At 37.3% G+C, this 17,511-nt stretch overlaps 1 protein-coding gene across 11 annotated transcripts in view; it reads left to right on the top strand.

Annotated features, from left to right (window-relative positions):
• Window positions 1–17,511, top strand: part of agbl5 (AGBL carboxypeptidase 5) — a 167,014-nt gene that overhangs the window by 33,440 nt on the left and 116,063 nt on the right. For 10 of the 11 annotated variants that reach the window (XR_011340474.1, XM_069886501.1, XM_069886503.1 and 7 more), the window contains 3 exons: window positions 1,656–1,827; window positions 7,943–8,109; window positions 13,434–13,611. Coding sequence is in view for 10 of the 11 variants with exons in the window: in XM_069886501.1 (XP_069742602.1) it covers window positions 1,656–1,827; window positions 7,943–8,109; window positions 13,434–13,611 (517 nt within the window). In the remaining variant the exon portion in view is untranslated. The remainder of the gene's footprint in view (window positions 1–1,655; window positions 1,828–7,942; window positions 8,110–13,433; window positions 13,612–17,511) is intronic. The other variant, XM_069886507.1, reaches the window with a different exon arrangement.

Here is a 17,511-nt window from a genome sequence, read left to right as displayed (position 1 = left end):
AGTTCAGAAAATAATAAATATTTGTTTTTTTTTTCAATTTAGGATTCCAGTAGTTTAAATTGGTGTGCAATCTTTGCTTGATTCCATTCCCTTTTCTAAATTGACACTCATAATGAGCAATGCATTTCACAAGCTATTGACTAGAAATTCAAATTGTGTAGCAAAAGGTAATCAATATAATTTGAGGATATAAAAGCTTTTTGATAAGAGAATATTTGAGACTGATTCTTTTCTCAGTGGTCACTGATACAAATGCAACAAAATGCTTTATCCAAGGATATAACAGCGCCCTGATAATTTTTGTTTTGTTTGACTTAAAATGATCTAAAATGCTTTCAGAATATTAGACCCTATGCAAAAATCACATTTGTTTCAGTGTTAATTTTATTTTATTTGACTATCGAAAATTTATACAGTGGATAAATCTTTGGAAATGTTTTGTTGTGTGCATATAAGATCTTGTTGGACTGTTTAGACAACCCACGGCTGTTTATTCAACAAAAAGTACTACAGAGGCATCAAAGGAAATTCTGGATACATTTTGAACTAAATGTGAAAATTATGGATTATGATTATTTCAAATGCCAAACCATTTAAAATGTGTCATTCCTTAAAGTGGATTGTTGCACAAAGTTTTAATTTTTAAAATTGGTTTCATTCTCACTTCTTGTTTGCTATGAAGATTTGTTTCAATTTTGCAAAAAAGACCATTCTAAGGATAATATGATCTATTCCATAGACTCATTATAATTCAATTCTGGTTTTGATAAAGTTCTCTGTTATTAGTTTTTACCTTATTAACACAGTAAAGCATTCTTGTTAGCCTATTGGCTGACAGGCTTTCCCTGGAGATGGAGATAGAAATAGCACATGTTGAGAGTAAACTTGAGGGCTGATGCTTTCCATTATGAGGCATGGATGGAAAACAGATAACTTTTAATGGAATAAAGAGTCAAGAACGGGAATGCTCAATGTAGATGATACTTGCAATATTGACATTTACTGTCAATTTTTTTCCTCTAAACTGAGGCAACCAAGGATCAACTTCAATGACTTTGGACCTATGATTCTTAAGGCTTCCACTGCTGGGGAGTTCATCAAATACTGATTAGATCTGTCAAGGATTCATGGGAAATTGGAATGTAATGGGTGGCACAGCTAGCTTTATGGTTAACTCAACACTTTTACAGCGCAAGCCACCTTGGTTCAAATCCGACATTGTCTGAAAAGTCTTATTCTCCCAGTGACCTGAGTGGGTTTTCCCCGGGACTCTGGTTTCCTCCCACCTCTAAAATTGTACGGGGTTGTTTGGTTGATTGGGTGAGATGGGTTTCAATGGCCAGAATTGGCTTGTACTGTGCTGCAAGTACATTTAATTTAATTGATTGTTTTGATCAGTTGGCAATTCCATTATTGTTCCCTAAAAGTAGCATTTTGATAGCACATAATCTTCTTGATTGTGGCATTTATTTGTGGTGTATCCAATAAAAACACAAACTTTGTTATGTTTGGTGATACTTCCTACATTATAACATTCATTAGACCTTTTCAACTTAAAGACGCATTTTATGTAAAAAATTACTTTTTAATTTTTTTCAATATATATGCCAAAACTTGGTTGTGTTTAATCCTATCTTTGTCTTGATTATCTTCAGGTCCTGGTTTTATTTCAGTGTGAAGGGAGGAATTCCAAGTAAAGTCATTAAAATTAATATTATGAATATGAATAAACAAAGCAAATTATACTCCCAAGGAATGGCACCATTTGTTAGGACCTTACCTGGAAGACCACGCTGGGAACGTGTGCGAGATAGACCAACTTATGAGGTATGGAAACTGTTAAATTAGAGGTACTCTTACTAAATTAAATTGGTGAATTCTAGGTTATTTTCTGTTAAAGTGAGATATAATCTCTTATATTGAGATTATACATGAAATACAAGCGTTAAAAGGTCCATACAAAACTGTATTTCCTGTGTTTGCAAATTCAGGTTCACTGTTCTGTGGAGTGATGGTATAATTAAAATGAGTTCATCAAAAAATATTATGAATTGGGTGAGAGAATCCATAAAGTCCTCTCTTGGCACCTGAAGATAGAGCAGGCCTCAAGGACAATCATTGCAATACAAACGGGGAATGGCAGGATCTCGTACAAGACAAAAGAGATTAACGAGACCTTTCAGGAATTTTATGAGGGTTTATATAATCAGAATTGGTCGGTGTGGGGGAGGGGGGGGTGGTCCTGATAAAACTGATGAATTCCTGACTAAATTAGAGCTACCAAATTTAGACCCAGAAGAACAGGAGGGCCTGGATTTCCCTTCACAGAAGAAGAAATAGGGAAAGCATTGAATTCGCTGCAGACTAATAAGTCTTCAGGGAGGATGGGTTTCCACCCAGGTTTTATAAGGAATTTAAAGATTTATTGATGCCTCTCTATATGGAAGTGGTAGACCAGGCAATGGAGACCCATACCCTCCCAAAATCTTTCTTGACAGCAATCTTCACGACGATTCTAAAAAAAGACAATATTCGCTAATGCTATTTTCTTATAGGTCTATCTCGCTGATGAACATGGACTATAAAATACTTGACAAAGCTCTGGCAAATAGATCAGAGAAGCATATGCTGAAATTAGTAAATAAAGACCAAGCGGGCTTTGTGCAAAAAAGACAGGCAGTGGATAACATTGGCAGACTGTTGGAGTATAATATATTTGGCACAAACCAGAAAGTAGAGGGGTCCGGCTGTGGCCCTGGATGCGAAAAAGGCATTTGACAGATTGGAGTGGAACTTTTATTCAAAGTGCTGGGAAAATTTGGGCTAGGGCCAACTTTTATAAATTGAATAAGGTCACTATACCATACATCCAAGCTAAAGTTGTGACCCATAGACAAATTTCTCCAGCCTTCCCACTGACAAGATGAAGTAGACAAGGGTGCCTACTATTTCCAGCTTTGTTCGTACTGGCTATGGAACTGCTGGCCGAAGCCATTCGCCATGATCCAGATATCAAAGGTTTTAGAGCAGGCCAAGAAGAACATAAAATCAATTTACTTGTTGGTGATGTACTCATATATTTGACATACCCAACAAACTAACAAACTCGTTATCCAAGCTGCGGTGTACACTGGAGGACTATGGGAAGATCTCAGGGTATAAGGTCAATTGGGATAAGAGCAAAATCATGCCATTTACTGAGGAGGATTATAGTCAATGTCAAGAAAATAGTCATCTAAAGTGGCTGCAAAACGGGATCATATACCTAGGAGTTAGAATAGACATAACTTGAATAATTTATATTATCTGAGTTACACCCTTTGCTGGGAAGAATCGAGGAGGATCTAAATAGGTGGATGTCTCTGCCCATAATGCTAGTTAAAATGAATGTGTTGCTGAGGCTTCAGTACCTCTTCCAGACATTGCCCGTAGCATTGCCCTGGGGATTCTTCCAAAATTTGCTTTCGTGAATCAGGACATTTCTGTGGAACAGAAAGGTGGCCAGGGTTTCTATGGAAAAATTGACCTGGGATTATAGTCTGGGCAGATTATAAATGCTGGACTTCAATAAATATTATTGGGCAGCCCAGTTGAGGTAGTAGACGACTTTATTTATAAGTGGGATACTAAATTGTTGTCTGGAAAAACAAGCAGCCCCATACTGAGAAATAATTTATATCTGGAATAAGATCAAACAATATTTAGGAATCAAAGTAGGCTGTCTCCAAAAGCACCCCTGACTTCAAATAAACTAATACCGTTGATGGTGGGTAACGTGATCCTGGACACTTGGCGTTGTAATGGCATCAGGTACATAGAGGACTGTTACAAGTAGGGACGATTAATGTCATTTGAACAACTTAGGAACAAATATAATCTATCAAATAAGATGTTCTACTGCTACCTTCAGATAAGATCTTTTTGGCAGGACAAGTTTGATCCAACTTGGCCCTACCAGAGTGCAGTGACATAGAATCTCTGATTTGAAGGAGGAACGCATGAAAAGTTTATTTCGGCAGTGTATTTCATGCTCCAGGCAGAAGGACCGAGACCAGGCCTTCATAAGTCAAGGTAGAGGTGGGAATTGGACTTGGGAAATATCAATTGGTCTGACCTGTTTCGAACCAGTATGACTGCAATTATTAACTTGCAGTACAGGCTGGTGCAATACAACTTCCTGCACCTGCTATACCTGATGCCGCAAAAACTGAATAGGTATAAGCCAGAACTTTAGATCAATTCTTCAGATGTAATATTGAGACAGGAACCTTTGTGCGCACAACCTGGACGTGTACCAAGGTGAAATCTTTCTGGGTGGAACTGTGTCAAACCTTTGAAAACATTATAGGTAAAGAATTCCCACAGAACCTAGAGTTATTTCTGTTGGGAAACATAGTGGACATAAGACTCACGATGAACCTGTCCAAATTTCAATTCAATTCGTAATGATCACATTAGCAGTGGCCAGGAAGTGCATTGTGATTACCTGGAAGTCTAACTCCTGCTTGAGTGTTGCATGCTTGAATATAGAAATGCAAAGCTGTGTTCCTCTGTATAAAATCACTTGCAATTTAAGAAATAAATATGACACTTTCATAAAAATTTGGCAACCATACCTAAATTCCATAGGAACACAATTAGGGAGGGATGTTGTGCCTTGCTGCCTCACCCTCCCCATCAGGCCTGCAGTTGGCAAGAGGTGGGGGGGGGGCATTCCATTTCAAATCGGAAAATTCATGAGAATAAACAGCCTGAGCTCTGCCTGCGTGACGCGATAAACCAACGAACCCCTGATGTATAACTTATACCTTTGTTGTGACTGTCCTAAGTGTTATGTGCAATTGTGGTTGGTTGAATATTAGGTGTTAAATGTGGAGGGTATGGGGGGAGGGAATGAGAGGAAAAAGCTTGAACTCTACAAGGAATTTTTCTTTTTGTATAAAATTGACAATTGTAAATTGCAACTGGCATTGATATTGTTAATGTTAACATTGTGTGTGTGTATCCCATTTTAAATGATATCTTGTGTATACATATATGATTATTTATATTTGTCCTATTTTGCTTTTTTTGTCCTTCATTAATGAGGTTGAGAATCTGAACATCTTTGTAGATGTTTATCTCGGACAAAACAATTTTCCCTTTTTTTTGTATAAATACTTCAGAAGAATGAGCCTCGCAGATATAAATTTGAGACCAAATTTAATACACCAGTATTGACCAAAGCAATTACAATTGATAAAAATTGAATTCACGGGAAGTATTGTACAAATGGAAGAAAAAAGAACTGTCAAAGTTTTGGGTTGGAACCTCATCAACACTGACGAAAGGATTGGACCTGAAATGTCAACAGTTCTCTTCCACTGGTGTTGCTTGACCTGCTGAGTTACTACAGCAGATTGCTTTTTGCTCCTGACTGCAGCAGCTGCAGTCTCTTGTATCTATAATTGGTTGGACCTTTTTGAAACCTTCAAATTAATGAAATTAATTTCATTTTACTGTCTAGTGCCAGCTGGACATTGAAACTCTGGTCAGGAAAAAGGAGGAGCATGTCAGATTTAAGAAGTCTGCATCAAGTGAGTCCCTTGAGTGCAGGATATGCTTGAGGGAAATCAGGAGGGCAAAAAGAGGATGTAAGCTAAAGCTGCCAGGCAGGACAAAGGAGAGAACCAAGAGATTCTCCAGGTTTATTCAGATTAAAGGGTGATGAGGGAGATAATTAAGATTAACATGGCTGTCTTTGTGTGGAGCCATAGATGATGGGTGTGATTTTGAATGAATACAATCTTTACTGTGGAGGAGATTATGAAAGCTAAGGAATTAGAGGAAATAAGTGGTGAGATGCTGAATCATATTAGAACTACCATGGAAGGTGTTTTTAGCAGCCTTGAAGCAAATTAAAGAGAGCAAATCCCCAGGACCTGATGAAGTGGATCCTTATATCTTAAGAAGAAATTGTGGAAGGCCCTGGTACCGCTGCTATTTTTTCAGCTGTATTAATTATTTGGATAGCAACGTACATGATTAGTAAGTTTGCAGATGATATGAAACTTGAAGGTGTAATGGACAGTGAGGAAAGATATATATGTTTACCATAGGATCGAGGTCAGTTGAGTGGTAGGTCACGTAATGGCAAATGGAATGAACTCTGACAAGTATGACAAAGTTCCCTTTGGTAATTTAAACCAGGACAAGACTTGTATGGTGAATGGTAGGGGCTTGGAGAGAGTTGTAGAATAGAGAGACCTAGGGGTACAGCTGCATAGTTCCTTGAAAGGGCCACTCGGGTGATGAAGACATTCTGTATGCTAGTTTTCATTGGACAGGATATAGCATACAAAACTGAGAAAGTCATGATTTACCTGTATAAGGCATTGGTGAGACCACACGTCAAATACTGTGTCCAGTTCTGATTCCCTAACTTAGGAAGGGTATCAATTAATTGAAAGTGTGCAATGAAAATTCACTGGGCTGTGACTGGGACTGAAGGGTTGAGTTATAGGGAGATGTTGGATTGGCTAGCTCCAAGAGTGAAGGAGCTGTGGGGTGATCATAAAGAGGTTTACAAAATCATGAGGGACATGAATAAAGTGAATAGTCCTATTTATCCTGCAATAGATGATTCTATATCTGGAGGGCATCGGTTTAAATTTTAAATTTAGACCTGCAGCACAGTAACAGGACATTTCGGCCCATGAGCCTGTGCCACCCAATTACACCTGATTGACCTACAACCCCTGTATGTTTTTGAACAGTGGGAGGAAACCAGAGCCTCTAAGAAAAACCCACACAGTCACAGGGAGAATGTACAAACTTCTTACAACAGCGCAAAATTCGAGCCCTGGTCTCAATCGCTGGCACTGTAGCAGCAGTGCACTAACCGCTAAACTAACTGTGCCACCCCAAGATGAGAGGAAAAGACTTGGGACAGACCTGAGAGGCAATTATTTTCAATCAGAGAATAGTCCACATCTGGAATTAGATGCCAGAGGAAACTGTAGAAGCAGGCACAATAATAATATTCAAAACATATTTGGACAGATTTATGGATATGAGGGATTGGAGGAATATGGGTCAATTGCAGGCTAATCCTGCAGGTAAATGAGATTAGCCCAGAATACCTATTGGTCAGCATGGACTAGTTGGGCTAAAGGACATGTTCCATGTTATATAACCTTTTGGTGGTAGCATTGTGAGGCTAAGATAACAAAGCATCTGAGATCTTTGTGAAAATAGGGTCTATTGATGTTTTTTTTCTCTGAGCCAATACAATTTAAGCAAAGATGGTAAAATTGAGGAAAGGTTAACAAATCGTGGGTAGAAACATATGAAGAAAGAAATAAAAAGAGGGAAAGAAGAATTGTCTAAGATACAGTGAGGGAAAATTTTAGACTTTTTAAAATTTAAAATGTCATGACGGAATGAAGCAATCTGTAACTCATTATATAGCTTGACGTTCATACCAGTCACTACCGATTGTCGTCAACTGTAATTTTAATTGTTGAGAAGTTGATGAACAAATGAAAGAATTTAATATAATTTAAATACGTAAAGCTAGAAATATTCAGCATGTCAGGCCACATTTGTGAAGGGGGAAGCAGTGTTAACATTTCAGCACAAGCTCCAACCAGTTTAATAATGTTTTAAAGAAGAGTTAATACTTTCTAATTAAGTCAATACATTAGAAATATCTTTGCATGATGGTATTATTTTATACTAAACACTTCTTCTTGAATCAAATCTAAGGCAAGAGCTTCGGGATGAGTTGGGTCAGGTCAGTGAATATGTTTGTGCCAGCCATGATTGATTGAATCACTATTTCCTTTTATTGACTTGTTTCTTCTTGATGTACAAATTGAGTTCTTGTATTGGATATTCTTGTTTACAGAATGCCAGTGCTTATTTCTTATTATGTTTTCTTGTAATTTTTCTTTCAATTCAGATGGTTGAAAGTCAGTTTATTCTTTCCTTCATGCATCGTTTTCTCGACTATCGTGGAGCAACCACCTACTTTGCATTTTGTTTTCCATTCACATATGCTGAATGTCAGGAGATGCTGATGCAATTGGATGAAAAATTTGAATATTGTAAACACCTGACTTTAAGCAGGTACTGTGCAATCTTGGAGTTTCAACAGACAAACCTGATGCAGTTAATTCTGGTTTTCTATGAAAATATGATATTTTGTTGGAAAACCAGTTGCATACTGAATATTGAATGTATCATTACTATTTGGATTTAATGAGTAAAAATATACAATTGTTTTTCAGTTTCATGAACATATTCTATAAATTTAGGTACAGGCTGTCCGCAAGACTGCACAAACACAATCTACACATTAGGAACTGATGAAGCTTTCGTGAATTTGAAAAAAATTAGCAGTTAAAATTATTTTAATTTTCACTAAAGACTTTCCAATTCCTGATGTGACCAAGAAACAGAAGCAGATACCCATATTGTACTTTGCTCCGCATACCTGGTAATTTAAATTTATTAGTAGATCCACTTAAATTGAGGATGATTTCAAAACAACTGATGTTGCAAATTGCAGTCAACTCATCACATTAGTGAGATATGTCCATGATGGTGTCATAATGGAAGATTTCCAGTTCTGTGAAGATCTGAAAACAATCACAAAAGAAAAAGATGTCTTCCAGTGTGTGAAGGACTTCTTTGTGAATTATGACTTAGATATCCAAATTATTGGTTCGGTGTGTTCCGACGATGCCCCTGCTATGCTAGGAAATAAATCAGGAATTTTTGCACTGATGAAACAAGAGATTCTGCACTTGCAAGGTACCCACTGTTTTCTTCATCGACATGCTTTGGCATCAAAAACGTTGCCTCCAAAGAAAAAGGTCCTTGACACTTCTGTGAAGACCATCAACTGGATTAGGGGCCTTGCTCTGAATCACCGCCTCTTCAAGTCGCTTTGTAAAGATTTTGGAGTGAGCATTCAGTTTTGGTTTTCCACACGGAAGTCCGCTGGCTGTCATGTGGGAGAGCTTTAAAGCGCTTCTTCAAACTGCGAGAAGAAGTCAAAGCTTTTCTGAAGGAACGTGACTATGATCTGCCTGGAGAAATGGAATCACAAGAATTCAACCAAATGCTAGCCTATTTGAGTGATATTTTCACTCGTATGAATGACCTGAGTGTATCTATTCAAGGGAAAAACATAAACCTATTGAAATGCTGCGAAAAGTTAAATGCTTTTAAAGAAAAGTTACATCTTTGGTGTCAAAGAGTTAAAAGAGAGAATCTTTCAAATTTTCCAACACTCGAAGAAATGGTTGATGACGATGAGTCCCTAATTCCAAGTGCGTGTGAAAAAATTGTGGATCATTTGGAAATACTATCAACGTCATTTGATGGATATTTTGGAGGAGGAGAACAGGAAACTTCTGAAGAATGGATTATAAATCCATACTCCTTCAATTTGGATAATATGTCGGATGATGAAGAGCTGAAGGAAGATCTTATTGAACTGCGCACAAATCATGTTCTTGAAATGCAGTTTGAAAGCAAAACTTTGGAACAATATTGGTGTTCGGCAATGGACATGTTTCCAAGACTTAGTGAAAAAACACTAACTGTGCTCATCCCATTCGCGACGACATACTTATGCGAGTCTGGATTTAGTGCCCTTTTGTCGATCAAGACAAAATCTAGAAATCGCTTGGGTGCACAGGCAGACAAAGTGGCACGTTTTGAAAAACTCTTAAGCAATAAACAGGAACAAAAGAGTCATTAAATTTAAATTGGCTTATGAACATTTGAACATTAGTTTAATTTTTTAAAAGAAATTTCATGCATGGATGAAAATTTAATTTTTTTGTAGGGTTTATGCAACTTTTAATTTGTTGTAATATTGTTTCTTTTCCATATGTTTCATTTTTGTTTATATATTATTAAAAATTGATTATACATATTTGTTTTGGTCACCTTCACCTTTATTCTTAAATAAATTATTACTTTAAGGGGTGCGAGAACATATTAAAATTTTTTAGGGGTGCGGGGCATAAAAAAGGTTGGGAACCACTGATTTAGACCAATGATCAATCCTCTTTCCCTTCTGTAAGATTTAAATTTAGTTTCCTTCTTACTGCTTCTTATCTTGCATACTCATATTTGACTTGGTTCAATGGTAACATTCCTGTCTGTAAGGCAGAAACTTGAAGACAAGTTTCAATTGAGTGCTGCCACCAGTGAAGTATAGAGGGGATGATGGAATGTCTGAAGAGTCATATTTTCAGAAGAGAGGTTAAACTGGAGGCTGCCAGGTGTTAGGTCTGCTTTGTTCATGAATGAGTGAGACAAACACCAGGCTGAGTCGAAATCAGGGTTCTTTGTTCTTTATTACCGGATTGTAACACTTGCGACCAACCAAGTTAGTCGGAGAATGCATTCTGCTGTTATCAGCAAAATGGTGATTTTTTATACCCTTGGATACATGCTTAGAACATCATCATATCATTACTTGTCCAATGACTAAAACTGTTGCTATCCTTTCCCTGCTAGCTTCCTGCCTCTCAATCCATCAATGTCTCTCTTAAACTGTTGCTATCCTTTCCCTGCTAGCTTCCTGCCTCTCAATCCATCAATGTCTCTCTTATCTTGTAAGTACAAGGATGCATTCTGTTACTCCTTAGTACTGGGTGACTCCTTCTCCGGTCCCATCTCATGATGTTTTACCTAACAAGAGTACAAGGACACCTCCCCTTCTTGTTACTGCCCTGTACAGGGTAACTCCCTACACATTCCCATCTCATGATGTTTTACCTTACACAGGTTATGACCAATAAATGGGTCACTATTTTGTTGCTGTTCATGGGCTTTGTTGTGTAACTGAAGTGGAAAATTGTAACATTTTACAAGTAAAATTAGCTGTAAAGGTACTTTGTGATGTTCTGAGTTGTAAAGGATTGTTAAAATTAGTTACTCTGAGTAGATTCTGGCAGTTATCTTCCAGACAAAATGTTTATTCTCCTCATTGCTGCAGAACATGAAGATTTTGAGCTACAAAGAGCTTGCTGACCTTAATTTTGACTTGGTATCAAATGAAGGCAAGTGATTTCTAATGAATGAAGTGTAGATTAGCTGAAGAGGGATGAATAACTGAGTTGAGCAGTGGTTCAGTCTGATTAATGTATCAATGTAAAATAGGTAAATATTCGATTACTGGGAATAAAGAAGTTGACTCCATTAATTTTTGAAGGAAGTTGTACCACAAATGTAACATCATAGTTGTTGATTTTTTAAAAAAACTTATACCAATCCAAAATAGACTTCTCTCACCTGAAGTTATGATCAACATTGAGCTTGTGTTTTCAGTTGCTGCATTATGCTAAAATGCATGTGATTGTGACTATAGTTTTGTTATCAACTAAACAATACTTTTCGGTATCAAACTTGTAAAAGGTAAATTTTAGTTATGAAATTAAGATTGGTACAGCAATATAGGTATCTTTTTAAATTACTACAAGGAATTTTTGATCAAATTTGAGTAAATTTTCATGACTAAACCTAAATTATTCATTTTGCAAGATAGAATTTATTACAGATTTATAGTATGTAGATATTGTTGATTCTGATAAAATGTTGAGATTGTTATTTTGATATAAACATTAAATACTTGTTGGGAAATTGGTGTGAGATTTGGAAGATCTACTGGTTAATGTGCTGACTGATGGCTGGAAATTTTGGAGTGAACATGTGGGTATTAGGCTTTTATGACTCAATGATTTCATACATCTCCAAAATATAAGATGGAAGTAAGTCCAAGACATACTGGATACTGGCTTGGCTGACTTACTGGACTAACTATTGAACCCTGTCGTGAAATTGTGGTACTCTGAAGTGAGCATTTAGATGTATTTCAACCTGGTCAGTGGTTTGACAAAGGGGTGAGCCTATCAGCAGCAAACCCCATTCATTTGTTGGTCTCACTGCATAACTGTAAAATCCAGTCATCTCTATGCTTTGGAAGAACTAAATGCAAGCAGGAAAGAACCTTTAGGGGGAAATTAAAATAAAGGCAGTTCAGGTCTGGAACAATGCAGCTTACAGAGGGAAGTGTCTCAGAAATTGTTGTGGGAGCATCAACATTGAATGGGATGATCTTCACAAACTGCTCATTTGAGTGGTTTTCAAACTTCATTATCTCCTTCCATTGGTCTGATGACAGTGGCTAATGTGAATTGCCTGCGGTGTAGCAGAAGATTTTCCTGTAAAATTAGTGATCTAGCCTCTATTCTATTGATAATCCTGTTCAATAATATACAAGGTAAAGTTATCACGCTTTAATAGAAAGTGTGCCATTGAAAAAACTTTTCATTACATTCATATTATGCATCTTTCCCTGAGACTTTGTATTTGCATTGTTGTTAATGATTTCTTTTTGGCAAAAAGTTCAAACTAATATGTGAATTTTTATTGCCATGTTAAGTTCCAACCTTTTTTATTTCACAAAGGGTTCCAAGCAGGAATCTTGTGCAAGCAAGCAGAATCATCTCAATTGTCCCAAAACTCCAAAATGTGACTGAACATTTAGCCATTTATCACTTTAAAAACTTCCAACTTTTATTTTGTAATGATGCTCACCAAAGGTATTGGGAGTAAATCAGAGGAAATGGTCGAAATGCTACAAATTTATAGATGAGTGAAGATCTCAATGGCTGGCTGGTAGAAGCTATTATAGAACTGAAACAGTCAGCTCCTGCTCCAGTAATCACAAATGAAGTGCCGATTGTGCACCAGTTTCTCTGCATTTAACTATTATACTTCATGTGGTGATGCTTATACAGAGATACCTTGTTTAATACAGTTTTGAACAGTGAGGGTTTTGATATAAAGCGGTTTATAATTTTGATATAGTGAAACCAAAAATTGTTAAATTTTATTAATATTGCATTACCAACATTGGCACAATAATTTAATGTGTCAACAACAATGCTTGCTGCTTAGCTGCATTCATTCAGCTTAATTATTGATGAAATTGTTTTAGTGCCACCGTAGACTCTGAGCGGAAAGGCCGTGGCTGTTCTATAATATTTTAATTGTCTTGTATGACAAATATTTTTATTAATAAACAATGTTCACTTATTGCCAATAAATTAAAATATCTGTCATTTTTCAGTTTTATATATCCCTTTTACATATCCTTCATTGTAATAAGGCTTTTAACAGTGTGGTTTTCCATAACTGAACTTTTTTGGAACATATTAACAGAGTTATACAAGGTATCCCTGTATTGTATTTCAGAGCTACCACAGGCTGCAGGTCAGAATTTGATACTCTCCTTGAATTATCCCCTTCTGTGTCAATTGAAAAGTGATTTGAATTGATCGAGCGCTACTTTCTTGCCTACTTTTGATTTTGTGTCTTTGTCCTGAATTTTCTGGTTTGATTTTGTTATTTTTACAAATTTTTTTCAGCCCTGCCGATACTATTTATTATCACCGTGAGCCTCTGTGTTATTCTCTGGACAATCTACACGTTGACCTCATCACCATTACTTCGTGTCATGGAATGATGGTTGCCTGTGAACCAAGACTCGAAAAACTTTTTCCAGATCATTCCACTTCTCGTCCACGTTTATTCTCTGGAAAACAAGTAAGAAAGCATGTAAAATCTGTGGAGAATTTGCTAACTAATGCATTTCCATGTAAAAAGCTGCAGTAATTACAGGAAATTTAGTAATCTGCACTGATGATGATGTTTTGGTGAAATATTGCTTTATATTTACTGATCTGTATATCAGAGATAATTGGTGCAGTCAAGGGCATCAATCATCCCGGTGCCCAAGAAGAGCAGTGTGAGCTGCCTCAATGACTATCGCCCAGTAGCACTAACTTCTACTGTCATTAAGTGCTTTGAGAGGCTGGTCATGGCCAGAATTAGCACATACTTAAGCAAAGATCTGAATCCACTGCAATTTGCCTGTCATCACAATTGCTCCAAAGCAGATACAATCTCACTAGTTCTTCACTCAGCCCTGGATCACCTAAACAATAGCAACATGTACATCTGGCTACTTTTCATTCACTACACCTCAGCTTTCAACATCACACCATCAGTATTGGTCAACAAGCACCAAAACCTGGGTCTCTGCAACCCCACTCTCCAATTGGATCCTTGACTTCCTCATCGGAATATCCTTACACTTAATGTTAGCAGAACTAAGGAAGTGATTATGGACTTCAGTAGGAAGAAAATCATGAGAGCAGAAAGCAGACCTCATTGAGGGGTCAGCAGTGGAAAGGGTTAAGAACTTCAAATTTCTGGGTGTCAACATCTCTGAAGATCTATCCAGGGGCCTCAATGTTGATGCAATCATGAAGAAGGCATGCCAGCAGCTAAACTTCGTGAGGATCTTGATGAAATTTGGTTTGTCATGAAAGACTCTTGCAAATGTCTACAGTTGTTCCATGGAGGGCATTCTAACTGGTTGCATCACTGTATGGAATGGAGATGTGGATGCACAGGATAGATAAAGACTACCGAGAGTTGTGAACTCAGCCAGTGGCTTCATGGATATCAGTCTTCACTCCATCAAGGACTTCTACAAGAGTTAGTGTCTTCAGAAATCAGACTCTATCCTCAAGGGCCCTCGCCACTCAGGCCATGCCCTCTTCACACTGCTACCATCAGGAAGGAGGTACAGGAGCATGAACATGATCACCCAACAGTACAAAAGCAGCTTTTTCCTCTCATTTTCTGAATGAACAATGAACCACAGATAATACCTAATTTTCTCCTCGTTTTTACTAATTTAATTTTAAATTTAATTTATAGTAATATTTGCACTTGAAATGTTGCCACAAAACAAATTTTGTGACCTGTTCATGACAATAAACTCTGATTCTCATTCTGTTTAAAATGTATTTCCCATGTTTGCTTTTATTCTTGATTTAGTTTCATTGCAAAATATAATTGATTCCTTTTACTTCACCCGAAGTAGAAAAAAAAAACCACCTTTCAGTCTCCAAGGGTGCTGTATGTTTGGTGTTAATGAACATGTTCAGAATTAGCACTGCTCTAACCTGGAATGTGTTAATCGGTGATTAGACATCCACTGCTCTGTCCTTGCTTTATACAGTACGTTTCCGATTATCCAAAGTACTTGGGACCTGACCTATCTCGGTTATCCAGATTTTTCAGATAATCAAGAAGGTTTTTTTAAGCAGTAACAGTGGCATCAGCAGAATACTTGTATCCATGGTTACATTTTTCAAGCATAAAATAATGTAATAATGTTTAATTCTTAACAGATAACATCGTGATTTCTGCTTTGTGCAGCACAAAAACTAGGATTTCTGCATGATGGTTTTTTCCAGTGTCATCTGCCTCATTAACTGTCTGTCTTTGATTCTATACACTGACATGTTTTCTTGTTCTGTTATGAATGCACACTGCTCTCTTGCATCAATAAGTCCATCACATAGGTTCTCAATGTTATCCATAGGCACTTTGTCTGCAGTGTCAACTAAGTCCTCTTCACTGCACTCAGCTGGATGCAGAACAAGTTCAGCTATTTCACCATCAGTCAGTGAATAAACAACTGGAGCATCATTATCAATGTTTAAAATCTTTGTCAATATCCACTTCTTCCAGCTTACTGACAGATTCTGAATGTAAAATTTTTGCACAGGCAAGGAGGTCAGACACCATTTTTTTCTCCCCTGGCACACGGAACCCTTCAAAATCACCACTGTCTTCTTCATCATCAAGGAACATTGTTGCAGGCCAGAGATGGTGCCAGGCATGTAAAACTTTGCTCTAAGTGTTAGCAGCAGCATAAAGGGCATCCCTTATGATAAATTCCTTTTGGAAACCCACTACACCCAAGCCTCTGTTCGTTGCTGACAGCATGTTGTTCAAGAAAATGTTTTTATATTCACTCTTCATTGATCTAAGGATACCTTGGTCACTTGGCTGAATTAAGGAAGTCACATTTGGGAGAGGGTACATGACATGAACATTACACTTGTTGAGACTTTCAGCTGGACAATGAGCAGAACAGTCAAGGAATAAAAATAATTTTACAGTTGTCTTCCAGTTCAGCTTCCCTGTAGTGAGCATGAGCCGCTGGCACAAAATGTTTAACCAATCAGAAAAGATTTCTCTGGTGACCCATACTTTTCTGCTGGCATAATAATGGACTGGTAAAAAAAAATACACTCAGTTAAAACAATGAGGATACTGCTTTTGCCTATTTACAGCCACTTACACATATGCATGCCTGCTTCATTAACACATCCCAGCACAGTTATTCTTAATTTCTGTAGAAGCTGTCTCATCAGCTGTTGCCAGTGTTGTTCTGGGGCAAAAACACCAAAACAGTGATGTTTCATTGGCATTATGGACTTGTTCTAGCATCAGGTTTTCATCAGTGATGATCTTGGCATTCTTGTCAATGAATCTCTCTGCTGCTTTGTGATCAGCAGATGATTTTTCAACATTCATCTTTAACATTTTAATGCCATGACTTTTCTTAGATCTGCTCAACCAATCTAGTGAATATTCACAATTCTCTTCATTTTTCAGTTCATCATGAGAGAGCTTTGCTTGTCTCATGATCAGCAAACCATTAAGTGGCGTGTGTCTATCTGTCATTAACTTCTGTTCTTCACTTTCAGAATAAAACTTCAACAGTTTATCCTTCTGTTTCCTCAGGTCATAGATGGTGGTCATTCCAACACCATACTCTTCTGTTAGACGTTTCACACTTACACCATTGTCTAGCTTCGACAGCAACTTGAATTTCTGTTCTATAGACAGACATAAATGCTTCCTCCTTTTCTTCTCACTGATATCGACAGTGCTATCTGCAGATCTTTTTGCCATTGCAGCTATATCTTCCAACAGTACACAAGAGTTCCAGGGCGCTAACAGAGCGACAGACTCCCACAAGAGCTGTATACGAGAGTTTCTTTGATTCCAATGGCGCTAACTGCGTGACAGACCCCCCTCCCCACCTGACCTGAACTGTATCGTTGAACAGTACATGAGAGCTCTGTTAATTCCAATGGCATGAAAGACCCACTTGAGCAGTTGAGTGAAATCTTGCCCTTGCAGCTGTATCTTTGAAAAGTACATAAGAGCTCCATTGGTTCCAAAGGCAAAAAATGACAGACCTCCACCAGAGCTGTATCTTTGAACAGTACTGTACATGAGAGCTCCATTGATTCCAGTGGCGGCAGAGCCCCACTTGAGCATTTGGGTGAAATCTTGTCCTTCCAGCTATATCTTATTTCTCTTTTAATATTTTTATTGATTTTTCACAAATAAACATACATGTACAAAATATTTATGGAATGCATAATAATGACAAATTGCATAACTTAAACTATATAAAGCATATATAGAGCATCCATAATACAAAAAAGAAAATTTTATCACATACCAACCCCATACCAACATTTGCATGACTAAAGAAAAAATGTACTTTGTTCCTGAAATAAAATAGCAAGTATTAAAATTTGGAATTAATATTGTGCTTGGAGGTGATGA

Source organism: Narcine bancroftii, chromosome 6 (genome assembly GCF_036971445.1).
Source record: "Narcine bancroftii isolate sNarBan1 chromosome 6, sNarBan1.hap1, whole genome shotgun sequence".
Classification (NCBI taxonomy): domain Eukaryota; kingdom Metazoa; phylum Chordata; class Chondrichthyes; order Torpediniformes; family Narcinidae; genus Narcine; species Narcine bancroftii.
The sequence above is the reverse complement of the archived record's forward strand: the minus strand, read 5'-3'. Positions and strand labels throughout refer to the sequence as shown.